Consider the following 16,721-nt stretch of genomic DNA (forward strand, 5'->3'; position numbering starts at 1 on the left):
AGAAGTGGATGGCTGTTCAAATGATGTTGAAATAAATATTGTGGGGCTAATGTTTTAATTAATAGTTATAGGTAGTTCATGAGTAAACTCTGTTGATGGGAATACAGATCATGCAATCTGCTTACTAAAGGGATTGCACTGTCAGTATGTAATGTATAAATAATGTGTTACTTCAGTGAGGCGGTTTAGTGTTGCAGGGTTATTGCACAGTGATCTTTCTGAGACCGGCGTGGCTAAATTAACTTTGTTTGTGGAAAGTAACTGCCCATGGTTGTCCACTGGATGCACTTTTTGTAAAATGCTTTGTAGCACCCACCAGAGGGGGCTAGTTAAAATAAGTCATGTCCTGAGTGTCAAGGGTCTGAAATGATTTTCACAGCCTGTTTCCTGACTCAGGAAATGTACGCAGGCTGGAAGGGGAGGGCAGGTTAGCATCATTTATCTTCTCTGTATTCACAACTACAGATATCCTAAACGTGCATAATGTGTACAATCTGAAGCTTTCTGACACAATTCAAACAAATATAAATCTCAACAAAGTAAATATCTTTTACGTGGCTTTTTATTTTCTACACTTGTTGCTGTTACTGAGTTTATCAGCAAATGGGTAGGTGTAATGAAGTTACAGAATACAATTTACAAAATCTCAAAGCAAATTGAGAGATTACACTCTGAGGATAAACCATTCACATACATTCTTAAAAAAATCTTGGATCACATCAAATGTTTTATTGTCAAATCTTCAGTAGGAATAAGAGACTATTTTGCAGAATGTGAGAATGTATCTGCAAGAGAATTAAAATGACTGACAGTCTCAGGATAAGTGATCCTATGGAGTCTTATGTCACAGCATTCCTCTGACATCAGATGTTAGTGATACCACCTTTACATCAGGATTCAACATTTGAGTTTTTTTCCCCATACATTGATGTTTCTGATCATCAGTGAAATACGTATTTAGCACAGGGATATTTCTGATACAAAACTCAAAAACTATCTTGGAATCCAAACAGTGATACCTCTGCTTGCTGCTGGCTTTGACAGCTCCTGCCGGCTATACATAGACCACAGAATTATGCAGTTGGCTATGTGCGATGATCAGTTGACCCTGTTCTACTAAAGGCATCTTTGATCTTCTCACAATCAGCATTTTCTTTGCCCTCCTCCTACCACAAACCTCCTTGAAGTATTTTAGAAGTGGTGTTGTTCATTTAGCCCACAAACCTTGAACCACGCAGGCCCTGAAATAAACCTGTCTGCTTTTGTCAGGGAGAGGTCAGAAAGAAAAAAGAATACCACCAACACAGGTGGTCCGGGGGAAGGGGGCGAAGTGTTGGCATGTGGAGGTCTTTCATCCGGATCAGGCTTTTAATGGGGACCGTCACTGTAACCAAGCGAGGAGCAGGGCAGAGAGGAGATGTGTTTTATAGGTCTAATGAGAGCACATTGGCATCTGTCACTGGGTAGGCTAGTATGTGTCTGTCCAAGGTTACCAAGCTGGTGTAGAACAAATCAGGCAACTTATATTTAGCCTTGCAAATAGCGCTCTGTGGATTATGTCTTGGTGCTATCCGGTTTCGTCTTCAGTGCGTTTTGCAGCGTGAAGGGGGGCTGTGGATCATGAAGAGGCTGCTACTCAGGTGAGGAGCAGGTTCACTTCATGTTCTGAGACCAGCTCTCCTTCCACTTTTTCTAATTCCCCCCCCTGCTCGTTTGCCTCCTCTTTTGAATACATACGCTCATTCTAGGGGGCAAACGTTTTTATAGTCTCACATACTTCTTCTAGAGGTGGAGGGCTATTCAGAGAGTCCGAAAGGCACCACAGAAGACAAGCTTGAGTTGGGCTGACAGTTGCACTGAGGGGGAGCAGGGAGTTGCTTCTCATACCAGAGGACAGCCAGCGTGCTTGGACATAACAGAGAATATTTCACAAGCCTACTGACATTTGGGATTTAACAGTAACATGGATGTACTCGCCTTAGAGGCAAAGACTGGAAATGCAGGAGATTCTGATAAGAAGTCTTCCTCGAGGCCAAAACCAAAACCTCCAAAAAAGGCCAAAAGGATTGTTTATTTTGAGGTGGAGATTGTGGACCTAAAGACTAAAGAGAAACTGCTGCTGCTCGATAAGGTCAGTGTCAGGATGATTAAAAATGGTTTCTGATTACATTTGCCTTTTATATTGAACGTAATGATTTTCGACGACTGATAATACTTACTACAACTAGTAATCAGAAGTGCTTTACAAAGGCACAATGAGTTCAAAAAAACGTGCATGCCATAGATTTTATGATCAATTACTACAGTTTATCACCTCCCGGTGCATTCCTTTTAAAGTTACATCTTATGTCTGTTCTAAAAGTAGCTCAAGCAGAGACTGATCACTTTGCAGGGACGTCAGAGGAAACATGTTTGTTGTAGCTCAATAACTACTCGGTTGTCACTGTGAGCTGACGGGTAATTGTACAGATATTCATGTACTTCACAGACGGCTCGGTCAAGTGCAGCCATTATCAGTTACGTTACTATTGAGCGAGGGTTGTAGTTAGGAGGTGAGAATTCCCTCTTTGACTGACAGGAATTTTCTGTTCTTGCTACAGGACATGCCTGTGCTGCACTGGGCCAAAAGTAGGCAGGCGCACATGATTAGCAACCTTGTATAAATGTGCACAGTCTTGTCAAAAAACGTGAGGGATCTCATTGCAGATGTAAATGCATGTATGAACATTTTTAAAGGGAATACAAATGTTGGCAGTAAAGACAGAATTGCAGATACTTTTGTATTTGTAGAACTCCATGTCTTGTGAATTGAGATGTAAATGTCTACTAATGTCACACTATCTAAGTATGTTTTTGTACATTGCAGGTGGAGCCAACTGCCACTGTGTTGGATATAAAAGCTTTGTTTCACAAATCATGTGAGTAAGTTTAAGAAAAAAAAGTAATATTTTTACCAATTTGTATTTTTTATTGAATCTCTTAAACATGCCAAGAGTTAAGTTCCTCTCCATTTGAACAGATCCAAAGTGGTATCCAGCCAGACAATCCCTGCGTTTGGATGCAAGTGCGTCTGCTTTTTTCACAATAACTACCTCATTAATCCACGTTGACTGTAAAGTGTTGTGGGGACGTTTTGTGACATTGTCTCAACTGCCATGTTTTCAGAGGGCAAGTGTCTCAGGGATGAGGAAATTCTGCAGACGCTTCCGGTGGGAACCACAGCCAGCTTTTACTTCAGTGACCTCGGACCCCAGCTCACATGGGGAACTGTGAGTACACACTGACACACAATATTTGTGAACATACAAATGTGTTGCGTGTTTAAGTTAATGAATGAAGTCCTGCATGCCTTACATTACTGTAAGCTGTTTCAGTAAAAACAGCTGTTTTCAAGTACATTGTGTTTTAAAATCGATTTCCCACCTTCAACCTTCCTTTGTGATTCTGTAAAAAAATATTTCAAGATTTTAGTGTGGAAATTACTCTTGGATATGTTCATGATCTGATGCTCTGAACAGCAACGTGAATAAATTAAATTAATATTTTATTTGTATTACTGAATTAGAATGCTTGAAGTTTAAATACAAAATATTAGGTTCAACTTACTATTATTGCTTTCAGCTAACCAAATACAGTTAAGTGACATTTGTTGACATAATTCACATAATTAAAGTCAATGTTTCAGTTTTTTCAGTGTATCACAGAAGAGGCCTGCTTGTAATGGCCTGCAAAGTATACACTATTCATACTTAACAGGCTCAAACATGCAAAATCACCGGTATGGCCTTTTAAGATTCTTGTACTTTAAATATATACAGAAACTTTCTCACCCACTCAATAACTCTTGAATATCAACAGACAGTGACAGATAGAGGTGATTTGCCGTGGTTCATTTTTCTCTCACCTCCTGCCGCAGTGCCTGTCCTCTGTCCCAGGACATATAATCTCACAGCTCTATTTCTCCCTAAGGTGTTTATCCCCCTGACCTCTCACTTGGGTTTCACTGTGCCTCTTTACACTCTTGCCCACCCAGTCTATCCATTCCCTGTGTTTAGCAACACTGATACAACCCCCTGCACCCTGCACCCTGCCAGGCTGCCGACTTGTGCCACTGTGGGTGGAGGAGCCTGCTGTGCCCCCGCAGAGATAACCAGTAGCGATTGGCCGCGCCACGCTGAGCCAGGGCTCTGCTGGAGGTGCTGATTCAGGGATCGATTTCACTGTCAGCTGTGCTGCTGCGCTTGATCTAATCATTTGTGGAAAGTTGGTATTACAAGCTGCCTTAGTGTCTTGTTTTTTCCATGGGCATTATGACACTAAATGGTCGTACAACTACACAGACTGTTTTTGTTTTAAGACGGATTTGACATTGGTCATGACGTGGGTTACTAGAGAAGCTTGAGCCATACTGGTGTCAGGTGCACATTCTTCCCTTTGACAGAGAGTTAAGAGTGTTGATCTAACAAGGAGAACATACTTAATTCCACTGGTAGCTATTTTTAAGAGCTTTTAATCATTAAAGCCGTTTATTGTAACTGTTTTCATGAGTTCTGCATTTTTTTGTATTTCTTCTCATGGTTGCTAGATTATTCAAAGCCTTTCTGTCTTTTCTTGCTCACTTCAGGTGTTCCTGACAGAGTGTGTTGGCCCACTGATCATCTACTTAATGTTCTACTTCCACCTTCCCTTTATCTACTCCCCCAAATATGACTTCACCAGCAGCAAGCACTGGGTCGTACAGTGAGTGTCAGCTTCTTTTGGGGATTTGTTTCGATGTTGCTGCAGTGTATCACAGAAGACAAACACTTATAAAGGTTATTGCTGAGTCAGGGTAATGGAGTACAGCTTGGCGATATAATCACAGCTCATCATGTATGTGTGTCCTGTTGCAGCTTGGCCTGCATGTGTCACTCCTTCCACTACATCAAGAGGATCCTAGAGACCATGTTTGTCCATCGTATCTCCCATGGGACCATGCCGCTCAGAAACATATTCAAGGTGAGCGAGCTCCATAGTTTTATTTTGATCTCTGAATGTCTGATTAGTGGTGTGTTAAAATGTTTTGCTTTGTTCTTATTCGCAGAAAGCTGACCATATGCGGAACAGTATGACTTATAATAGTGTCTGTCCCTCTATTTCAGAACTGTGGCTATTACTGGTGCACTGCAGCTTGGATGGCGTACTACATTAACCACCCTCTCTACACCACTCCCTGTAAGTGCAGATATGATAAGAAGAAAATACCGCAACATGTGTTCTGATTGGCCTTCAGTCCGTTAATCTGGTACAGCCATACTTTGGGCAAGTATCTAACGGTTCATAATGGAATTTTAGATTACACGAAAGATCCCACTTTTGTCAATAGTAAACATCAAAATAAAAATAAATGAATGAAAATGCTAACATTTAGTTATTAAATATTGCCCAGATTAATCTCTATAACGGACATCAGCAAGTCTTAGATATTCATCTTGTTATGAGTGCATAGATACCAAATTGGATCCTTGTGTTTCTGAAGTTTTTGAGATACAGCCATCTCTTATCATGTTATATTTAGTCTTTGGACCCATTACACTACTTATTTTTTCTGAAACACAATGAAATATGTATAGAATACAGTAGTCCCAGGTGCCCATGGGTGGGTTCATCAATGGTTCTGCTATACATCCACAGATTATGGGCAGCAGCAGGTGAATACAGGACTTTATATTTTCTTGGTAAGTTTTCGATCTGATATATTTATGTCTCTAATAATATTCCTAACATTAAACTGATCATCTTTGGATGTCTTTACTCCCACAGTTCTGTCAAGTAGGAAACTTTTCCATCCATGTGGCTCTTCGTAACCTCAAACAACCAGGTAAGTCTTTTCTGACAAGGCACATGGGGGTTAGCCATAAACGTAATTTTTCTAATTAAAAAAAACATCAGATTGTACAGAACACTTCAATGTTTTTGTGTGTGTTTACGCTTCATCTCAGGTTCAAAAACAAAGAAGATTCCTTACCCGACGAAAAATCCCTTCACATGGATGTTTTGGCTGGTCTCTTGTCCAAACTACACATATGAGGTAAAGCAAAGTAGGCCTACACTCTGACTGGAAAAATTAAAATAATATGTCTGTCTTAAGATAGAATAGACAAATTGTACGTTTGTTGTGAGTAATTCGAATTTGTTTGGCTTTATTAAACAAGGACCACGCAGAACAACCATCAGGACAAACATTAATTTATGTCTTTATAACACTAACGAAAAAACAAATCTATAAGCACACCAACAGCCATCTCAACATATACAAACCAACACATTCAGGCAGTAAAACTACGAGATGACCTGATGCCATACTAAATGATAGGTTTTAAAATTAATTATCTTCTGAACATCTTAGGAACTAGGAATCTGTTTGTAATAATTTCTTTATCACAGTTTTTTTCCCCCGCTCTCTCTCAGTTAGGTTATTTCTTGTATTTTGCAGCGAGTAGCATTGCACATTCAAACCCTGAAATACTAATGGCAACTGTTGTCTGCCTGTCTGTTCAACAACTAGCAAAATCCTGCCCTATAAAATGAACTGTTGCTGCCATCTACTGGTTATGCCTGTCACTTGTTTTAGAAATCTCAATGTGTGTGTGTGTGTGTGTGTGTGTGTGTGTGTGTGTGTGTGTCACAGCTGGGCACCTGGATCGGCTTCACGTTGATGACCCAGTGTGTGCCTGTGGCTTTCTTCACCATTGTGGGCTTCATCCAGATGACAGTGTGGGCCAAAGGCAAACATTACGGCTACCTAAAGGAGTACAGAGATTATCCCACCCTGCGCTCCTCCATACTCCCCTTCATCCTCTAAAGCCTGCCAGAGAAAACAACAGGTTCTACCCACAACCACCCCTCTCTGACGGGCTACTTTTTGAAGGCCTTTCCATCCACTGGATGCCAGAAAGTGTCTTCTGAGGTCGGAAGGATTTTGGTCATTTGGACTCCATTTTACTGTTATGGTTACTCTGAGTGTTCAAACGGTGAATGCAGGACTGTGAGAGGCAATAGAAGCCATCAGAGTTAAATGCAACAAAGTCTTAATTTAATGTTGAATGTGATCTTGAAGAGCAAGAGGATGAAACATTTGTTTTGCTACTTTGATAAGTTTTAACATGTTTGATGTGCTGTTTCATTTTATTGTAAGAATAACAACCTGATCAGTGGAGTTTCCCACAGAGCTAATCTGCATTGTCAAACTAGTGTGCAGCCTGGAGCTGACAACTTTGTGGCCTCATGCAGAGTTCTGCTGTTTCAAGTGACCTTTACACTAGAGCTATCTGGTCCAGAAAATGTATTCCAATTACCACATTTCCACCATGGTTGAAGATACAACTTTATTTAAGTAAAAGGAACAAGTGCATATCTCATTTAGAAAACTCTGACAACAGATGATTATAATGTTCATTAAGAAGTAGTGAAAAGAAAAGTGACTGTCATTAAATTATCTTCATAGTTTGACATACTTAATATTAAGTTGCAGCACCTTTCTTTTATTTTTGAACTGATCTAAAGAGTTTCCAAAATACAACACTTAAACTTTGTATGGTGGTGCTTTCCAAGATTGGATAAGGTCATTGAAAACACATCCTAAATAGTTTACTTTGCAATTCCATTTTCACTGAATGTGCATGACAGAGCGCTGCGCCGACTGAACCTTCAAATAAAATGAGGAACTTTTATTTATTGTATTTGGTGTCCTGCTGCATTGTTTGTGTGAGGAGAGTATTCCGTTTTGAGCACAACTTGAATCTAAAGTTTGTCAACAATATTTGAGTGTGCCCTTACACAGTCTGAGGGAAACTCTGACCTACTGTAGCCATATATTTATGCATATTGTTGATATGAGGAGTGTCATAAATAAGAAAATAACTGACTAAACAGAGAGACAAGCTTTATTCGTGAATCTGGAAGAAGCGTTTCGTTACAGATAAAAAGGGGACAAAACACATCGGACATATGGACTACAGCTTATGGAATGTTACAATTCAAGAGGCTAGCTTACATACAAAAGAGACACTGGACAATTTATGAATGGATAATACATTCAAATATTGCATTTGATCAAGATACCTGCTCTGTAAACAGGCACTAAGCAGCTGTATTTAATTTCAAATAATATATTCAGTATAACAATAACATACGTAAGCAAACTCCATTAGGCCCCGCATTTCTCTGGTCTGCAATTGTTCCCCAAAATGTTAATAGTTGGACCACAGTCAGATCTGAATAAGATAAAAAAAAAATAGATGAAAACAAACAAACATATTGCCTTCCCAGTGGTATATCATATTGGTTACACATGACATCAGCAGCTGTTGGTAGCATGATGAGTCAGTAATCAGACTTGTGATGCAGATATGGATAGTCTGACTTCCCCAGCACAAACGGATTTGAAGGAAATCTCAACTATGTGTATCTGTGTGACTTAAAAGAGCTTCTGGACTCCAAGAAGGCATCAGAACAGATCGATCAGGTTTAGAGTCAGATAGAAACCGACAGTTTTGTGTGAACCAAAAGCTGTAACGCTTTGCTGGCAGCACGGTGCAGTGCAGCATGTTTGTGGGTACATTAACCGATAGGTGGTCCACTTGGTGCAGGTCTCAGTCCGCCCCAATGGCTGCATTATCCATCTTTTGCAGAAAAAGTCATTGCTCCTCCAAAGATGAATCTAAACATACCGGTCCATTCCCTTAACGATGCAATTCAACGGCACGGTTGAAATTAAAACCATTTGAAAACTAAAACGGCATAATGAGAGGTAGGATGACTGTTTTACAGTTTCTGATCATTCACAGTGAAAGATCATTCCACCGCAGGCCGCCCCCCACTCACCCTTTACATATTCAGTATATGAAGGTGGGTGGTAGTATATAGATGGGAGAGGGCACTGCATGAATGTTTGGGTCGATGCAGCATTGTCTGTTTGTTATGTGCATCCCACTTCAGACGTCGTCGTATTCCAGGAAGTGGGTCCTCTGCAGCACCTTCACATGTCGCTCATAGATTTTGAGGGCAGGGCCGAGTCGGATAGACAAGCCGGTCAAAACGTCGCTGCGCTGCATTAGGAGAAGGGACTTTCCATCAATTTCCTGTGGGAGAGAGCTCAGTTAGCATCGGGAGCATATGGTTAAAAGGCATGTTCTGAAGGCTTAACATCTATTAAACCTTGAGTGTTGTCTCCTCCCTCTGGTTGTGAAAGTGATTACCATAAGGGAGAGACCAAAGGATGCAGCAGCAGATATGAGCATGGCAGAAGTGTATGTAGAGGTTGATCAAGCAAAAATAAGAAAATGTGGTGTTCAGAGAAAGGATTCCATTCAAAAGATTTGTACTGGAAGACTCTACTGGAGGTTTAGGGAGATGCTGCGAGTAACCCTGCAGGCATACGAGTGCCAGGACGGCCAAGTCGCCACAGATGGCAGACACCACAACTCCATTGTTCTACCAAATACAGAGAGATTCATCTGGTGGGCATAGGCTTGATCAACATAGCAAGAATTGTTTGGCAAGGGCTTCAATGTAACAGACGCTCATTTATATGGAAAAGCCCTGCACTCCAGCTTTAATGAAACTCATTTCATTATTAAATAGCTGCCAGGACACAATGTGTAGAAAGCTAAAGTAGCTAATTCAACCCTAAAATCATGTTGAATTTGTCCTAGTCACTTCTCCACAGCCAGCTTTCTTCTCACTAATAAATGGTCACTCGCCACAGCATACATTACTATTGGACCGTGCGAAACATTAAATACAATCTGCCTCTACAAATGCCCTGGCCGATGGGATATGCATGGTTTTCAGTTTACATGTAGCGCCCCCAGTGGCAGCGTTGAGGCGGTGCACTAACCTGTGTTCGAAACGCCACAGCCTGCTCTGGAAAGCCTGCAGCTGAGAAGTAGCTGGCCACATCTGACACAGTCCACTGCATCAAGTTCTGGCTCATGTTCTCCTTCTTCACAGAGCTGGAGTTAGATCAGAGACAAAGGAATAAGAGACATGACAACAGAGTGAGCTTTCTTCAAAAGCTAATGTCTCACTTTGTTGCTGTTTTTTGTACAAGACCTTCTCTGTGTGGTCACGTAATTATTAACATGACTGTGCCTAAGAAATATGTAAATCAATGATTCAACCAACAAAGAATAAAAGTCAAAAGTGTATAAAACATTGTAGAAAGATAAGTGACATTATCTTATTGTTTGGTAAAATGCATTTCCAGTTAAGGACGTAATGATTTGCTTAGTGAAAGGATACTCACACTTCATCATCTTTAACACCATTCAGAACACTGACTTCTTCTGCTGGGAAGGACGTTATATCTAACTTGTTCTTTAATGTACCTGTAAACAAAATAGAAGTATACATTATTACATTAAAGTGAGAACAAAACATTGCCAATAAATGATCAAATCCAAGTCAACATCTTCTGTGCATTCGGCCTCTGAATCCAAGCTGTGTTCAGCTCCATTTCTGATAGGCAGTGATGGAAACATTACGTTTATATATCAAATCAACTGGGATTTGAACAGTTATTATAATTTATTTATAGGGTCTATTTCCTGATTTTACCTGGTTTTACTGTTTTTTCCAAAACGGCACACGTACATTAATCTTGGATGGAAAAAGGGGATATGGGAGCAAAGACAATGGCCTACATGAGAACCATATTTGTAACTTTTGTTGTTATTTTTTTTGTTATTATCTTTTGGGCATTTTTCCTTTATATAGATAAATAGATTTTAAAGGGGAGAGAGAGAGAAGGAATGACATGCAGAAAGGCCCTCAGGCCAGAGTCCAACCCTGAGCCCCCGTTGATAAAAGTTTAAAATGTGCAGCCTCCTATCCCTGTTATTGAGTGGTGCAAACAAACAGCAGCAGAGTTGTGATGAAATGGAAGTGATGCTTTTTCCATGGAACTAGTATCCCACACCGAGGCCTCCCCTTCATGGTACAGTATGTTTTTCCATTAGAGTTTGTTCACGGTTCAGTACAATGAGGGTACAGTGAATGGGAGTTGATACAGCACCATTACTGTACAGAACCTGCCCACCGTCAAAAGATGCTGGCAGGACTGTCCGCATGCATGTGATGTATGACAAGGAAGAAGGCCTCGTTTTTAGGTGAGTGCAGATCCGTCTAGATTGAAGATTCAAAAGGTTTAGCTAAACCCTTTCAAAGTACTGTGGCATGGCAGTTTACTTTATTATATGGCATGCTAGTTTTTTGCTATGAATTGTCTTGGTAATGTCCCACTAAGGAGGGAACAATCCATGTTATTATTTTTATTTTTCTATGTATTTTTTATTAAATGTAAACCATTTGTAAGCACTTTGATTGCCGTAGAGCCATTTAAAGCTTTTAGCATTTTAATCTTCTTAATTGACTAAAAGTGTGTCATGTCTACAGGCCATCTCTACTAGCATAGCTTCTATTACTGCAGAGAGGTGCTGCGTGTTTTGAGCAACAACCTTTAACTGTCAAAGTAAGCACCATCTGGATCAGTAGGTAGTGGGAGAAGCTCGAGAGGCATTCAGAAAATCTTGAGCAAGCCTCAAGGCAAGCTCAAGTCAAAAAGGCCAACCAGTCAGAATGGTATTTGAAACATAAGCGGTCATTACCTTAATCCTTAGGTGTGTTTTTTCCAAAGATTAAAGAGCAAACTAGTGATCAATTTGTTCTGGGCCAAACAGATGTGACTACACAGCAGTTATAAAAACAAAACATGAGACACTATGTTACTCACAGTTGTCAGACGGCGAAGACAGTGCCTGTGGTCTTCCATCCGATACATTCCTGGTTTCTTCCTGCTGGTGAAACAAAACAGAACAAAAAAAGATACATGAAATGTCAAGTCTGAAGCAGGAAAGTAAAAAGATCAGCAGACTTTGAAGTAGTGTTGTTATTTACCAGCCCTGCTGCATAGTCTGGTACCAACTGGTCGGATGAAAGGCCACTTTCCACCGCCTGGCCTCCATCTTCTTTCTTCACGTTGTTCTTTAAAGCGCAGGGGCTGGTAGCTGCAGAGTGGACTGCTGGCTTTGTGGCTGCTGCCAACAGAGTAAGCACATGCTGATATCATTATTACTGTCACACCTGACTTACATTCTATGCAAATGTAAGTGCCTATCAAAAGCTAAAGCATCTTAAACGTGTTTATTTGTTTAACACTGTTTATTAAGTTGTTAAAACACGCTGATGGATGACTGCTTGTCTTACTGCAGGAAGTGATTGCCTAGCCAGGGAAATATATTGCTAACATTAACTGAGGCATTTGTATCATAAACAAACAACTAAGTCACCCATCCAGCTACCATCCCAATTCACAACTAAGCATAGGTCTTGCACATGAAGCAATATTTGAGAGCCCCATAATACCGGGTGTGCACATTAGACAGTCTCTAGCCGTGTGAATACCTTTGTCTCTCTGCATTCCTGGGTGCTGGCGCTCCGTTGGGCACACAGCAGAATGATAGGCCCAGTCATTGTGTGTGAGGGCCCTGGGGCTGGGGGGGGGCAAGGAGCTGGGCCTCTCACCAGCCTTCTGTACAGAGGCACTGTCCAGGCCGGAGACGGGTCCACAGCCGGGGCCAGGCCGAGTGCCAGAGGGGGAGCAGGGGGCCGAGGTGGCACGCACAGGGGCACAGCGCACGCTGGTATCTGCCTCAGGGCGGCCAGGAGAGGGTCCGTCCTGCCCATCCCGGCTCTCATCAGCCCCCTCCTCGTCTGCATTACTGTCCGTGTCCATTGCCATTGAAGTGTCAGCCTAGCAGCAGAAGTGCAACATATGATTTTCATTCCGTTGTATTTATAATCTACCAACAAAAACCTAAATAATAACAAGTCAGGCATGACTGATAGTCTTTGATTGAATCAATGGAGACAAACAGCTTGTGGGGATTAGAAAACATTAACCCAGTGAGAGAAAAGACACTCAACAATGAATTCATTATTTTGACAACAACTTAAAAAGCTGGTAAAGCCTGTGCCCGAGCACTAATTGTAGGCTGCGAATGTCACATGAAAACACCATACAAATGTCGCAATGTGACCGCTCTGGTGAATGATTGCCCCTGAAGGCTCTCCGCGGTGCAGTGTTCACTCCGCAGACTGACTGTCCTTCAACCACAAACGCGTTTCTACGCAATTAAACACTTGGATGTGTAGGTGTCTGGTTGCATACAAGTAGTTTTTAAGATACGCACTCATTCCTTTCGTTATGTGGGAGGGGGGGGGGGGGGGGGGTTGTCGACGGCGCCCTGAGTAAGACAAAAAAAATACCTTGTTTGCGACTGCGTGTCCAAGACCCAGCAGTCGAGCACAAGAGCGCACTAAAGCCCGCCCCGCTCCTGAGAAAAGAGCCGCTTGTATGGCGTTCACCCATCGCACTGCATTTCACATAACTTTCACGGAGACACGGTCACAAAAGCACATCATGCCCCCCCCCCCCCCCCCCGTAGGATCTTAACCCAGCACGATTTTCATCCTGGCTCATATGAAACCAGGCGATATATGCTCAGTGCGTTCCGATCTTTAGAGGCCTGCTTGATTGATTATTCTAACACACGGAGTAGATAAAGAGCCGATGGGAGGCGTTATAGGTTATTCTCAAATTTCCTCCAAAGTGCGCATGGAGTTACGAGCCGCGGTAAAAACCTCGCCATTGTGTCCGAGGTCTTTAACGGAGCGCTCCCCGGGGGCCGAGCCACGGTAAAGCACACCAGAGGAAGAACACGAGCTTTAACTCGACGGGCAGCGAGCATCAACCGCCTCGTTTACCAAGCACTTTGACTTTGCACCGGGTCAACGATTTACAGTAGAGTAAAGGAGTCTGTTATCGGACACGTCACTGTCGACATCTCACCCTCGTATTCAAGTAAATTCTGCAGTACAAGCCCCGAGTAGCAGCCTGTTTTAAAGTAATCGTACTCGTTTTTGGTAGCGACGCACACGCCTTTTTAGAGAACAAAGTCAATTTGATCTCAGCTTAACCCAAATCGGATCCGCTCTACATCGCTGCTGGACGAACAGTTTGCGGTCGCTTCACGTTAGTTCAGGTCCCAACAGTGTTACCGGCTCCTACATGTATCATTACTTTGCAGTGATGTGGCTCGTCTTAAATATGCTCAGCAACATCGTTTCTAGACACTGAGAAGTGATGCCATTGTGTCCGGGACGAGAGAGGCCATAAAAACATCCAGCACCAAGCATTAGACGAGACCGGGCTGGGCTGCGTGTCCGACAGTGGATCTAGGGGTTCGACTTTATGCACTGGCAGCACTGCGTCTGCAATCGTGCATTACTTGAAATACAGCCACAATGTGCAGTCATAAACATACAATAGCTGTATAGTGAGTACTTTGACAATGATAATATTAGACTGTGTTGCTGTTCTACGGGGCAAAACATAGTGATGGGCATATTTTAAAGTCCAGATGGTAGGAGTGATTTCGTCACGGGCAGACATGGCAAGGATATGGCTCTGGTGACATTTGATGTTTTGCATGGAATGGATGTCCTCGTCAACAACCATACAATGTCCCAGCGTCCCCCATCAGGTTCCTACATCCGCGGTGTTTGAGACTTTTTTTCCTTCACCCACTCCCACATACTAAGGTGGTAATAATGAAAAACTGTATTTCCTGCCCAGGCTTCCAACATAAAAGCCTCACTAGCAAGCACATGATTTGACGCTCTTATTTTGAAGGCGAATGTTTACAACTTCCGGGCTACGTCTGCTACTCTCTCACTAGCTTGGCAGAGTCCTCCTCCCCTTCGCTCAACGCCGAGTTTGGGGCTCGAAAAGCGCTTTCTGCTGCCGATAATGGTGGCTCGGGTTGTTGCAGACGGGCAGGACGGTGCAACTTTTCTTGTCTACAAATTACACTTCTGACGCGCCCGTTAAAAGTGCTTTTCCGCTTAACAATGCTACACTCTCACTATAAGCGCACCTTCTGTTGTCTTGTTCTCTCGTCTCCACCTCGGCAGCGCTCGAACCGCCGCTCCCCGTCTGCGGCAGTTTTGGGTGCACTTGCAAATCACTCCCCTCACCACTCCCCGTGTAGACACAAACATACGTGTTTTTCTCGCCAAACCAAACAATATATATGTGCCTAGCTTTTTTCTTCCACCTGTTAATTTGATATGACAATGAGATGCGAGCTCGTGCCTCCTCGCATTAACCTCCACGTACCTCCAAATCCTCCTCGTCCTGGTCCACGGGACCGAAAGCGCTGTCCCCGTTGCTCAGGTCAGAATGACTGGCTTCTTCCACCGCGCTCCTTCTCGCAGTCGTGGTTACATCGTCTTTTTTTCTGCTTCTTCGCTGAACCTTGGCGGCGTTCCGGTATGAAATAGAGCCCTTGTAATTAACTTTGAGCACGGTTTGTTCCTGAATCAGTTTCTCCAGTTCTGCACAGGTTCGGTCGGGCTCGGACCCGTGTCGTCTCCGGACCATTCGGCAAATCCTCTCCAAGTCCGGCCGGGCTTTTCGCGACCGCAGCGAGTCGATAGTGTCCAGGATCCACTTGCGGTACTCGGCTTCAGACATCTTTTTTGTGCTCGGTTGGTTCGCTTGCTTCTTTTCTTACCTTAGTGCGTCAACCTTGTATGTTACACACGGTGTTTTTCGTGAGCCGCGGTCCGAGCCCAACTGAGAAGCGGAAACCTCGCTGTACGCCTCCTGCGTTTGCGTGTGCGCTTAAGGTGGACCGACAGAGTTACAGGGAAAAGTTTCACTCTTGAGGGGCTTTAAGGTGGAATAGCTGTCCTGGACGAGGACGAGCGCGCGTACCCGGATCCATGTGCGCCATAAAGGGTGCAAAAGGTGGCCATTTATTTCAAGAGTTAGAAAGTGTGGTAACGCCTTTGAAGTAGTGACTGAAGGTGGGGCACATGTGGTCCATCTCTTTCACGTAGAGCTTCGCAAGATCGGGTTAAAGAGCCAGAGGCGTGTGCGCTGGTGTTTTGGGCTCCATGTGTTGCCCTACTCTAGATCAAGCTGTGGAGGTCGACAATAAAATATGTCCATCAAAGCCAACACCTTAATTAATCAGTTTTTTCGGCATATATATATATATATATATAATAATGCATTTTTCTTATGAAATACAATAAGTGATTGATTACAAAATTGTAAATATTTTTGAATTTTTGATTGAAACTGATTTTTTTACAGTTAAAAAAAGGTTATTCGAAACACTGAACTGGAACCTGCTGTTCTTTGTATACATTAACATTTAATACATGAAATCTGTATGCATAGCCGTTTTAAGATTAGCTTATAATTTACCTTAGTAATTTTTATAAACAAGTAGGTCTCTATGGTCAATAATTGGATAATGCATATCAAATATATGTATCCTATTATACTCTCAAATCATCACTTTTCATTATTGTTTGTTGTCTGCAATAATGAGGTGAATATTTTCAAATTCTTGCTCTTTAACATGTATATCTCAAATGTCCTATTTGTGAATCCCTGAAGGTGGGAATACATTTTGAGAGTGTTGCAGAAAGCTGGTAATTGATCCCATAATGTGACAGGATGAACACAACTACATTATTCAATTGCAGCTGCCAGCCTCCCAACACATTGACCATGAAAGACAATACAGTTGTTGTCCCCCCCCCTACCAACCAATAAGTATGTTCTTCTGATCCGGTGAGCAGCCTGAAGCTGCGAGTACCTTCCT

At 42.4% G+C, this 16,721-nt stretch overlaps 2 protein-coding genes across 4 annotated transcripts; one reads left to right on the forward strand and one right to left on the reverse strand.

Moving 5' to 3' along the window:
- Window positions 1-1,064: 1,064 nt before the first annotated feature.
- On the forward strand, window positions 1,065-7,817 carry tecra (trans-2,3-enoyl-CoA reductase a). The gene is made up of 12 exons (XM_034088591.2): window positions 1,065-1,640; window positions 1,787-2,131; window positions 2,867-2,918; window positions 3,020-3,064; window positions 3,166-3,269; window positions 4,625-4,740; window positions 4,893-4,998; window positions 5,142-5,214; window positions 5,674-5,717; window positions 5,803-5,860; window positions 5,982-6,070; window positions 6,671-7,817. The coding sequence occupies exons 2-12, from the start codon at window positions 1,964-1,966 to the stop codon at window positions 6,842-6,844; spliced, it is 1,029 nt and encodes a 342-aa protein (XP_033944482.1). The 5' UTR covers window positions 1,065-1,640; window positions 1,787-1,963; the 3' UTR covers window positions 6,845-7,817.
- Window positions 7,818-7,949: 132 nt separating this feature from the next.
- On the reverse strand, window positions 7,950-15,817 carry samd1a (sterile alpha motif domain containing 1a). 3 transcript variants are annotated; one of them, XM_034088573.1, is made up of 7 exons: window positions 15,221-15,817; window positions 12,445-12,793; window positions 11,938-12,074; window positions 11,774-11,837; window positions 10,289-10,370; window positions 9,881-9,995; window positions 7,950-9,122 (listed from the first exon to the last, which is right to left on the reverse strand). In XM_034088573.1, exons 1-7 carry the CDS (start codon window positions 15,575-15,577, stop codon window positions 8,976-8,978), a joined length of 1,251 nt encoding a protein of 416 aa, XP_033944464.1. In that variant the 5' UTR covers window positions 15,578-15,817; the 3' UTR covers window positions 7,950-8,975. The 3 variants fall into 3 exon arrangements, with proteins under 3 accessions (XP_033944464.1, XP_033944463.1, XP_033944462.1); XM_034088572.1 differs by having other exon boundaries at window positions 11,774-11,834; window positions 11,938-12,077; XM_034088571.1 differs by having other exon boundaries at window positions 11,938-12,077.
- Window positions 15,818-16,721: the final 904 nt, after the last annotated feature.

The sequence above is a fragment of the Pseudochaenichthys georgianus genome, chromosome 8 (assembly GCF_902827115.2).
Source record: "Pseudochaenichthys georgianus chromosome 8, fPseGeo1.2, whole genome shotgun sequence".
NCBI lineage: Eukaryota > Metazoa > Chordata > Actinopteri > Perciformes > Channichthyidae > Pseudochaenichthys > Pseudochaenichthys georgianus.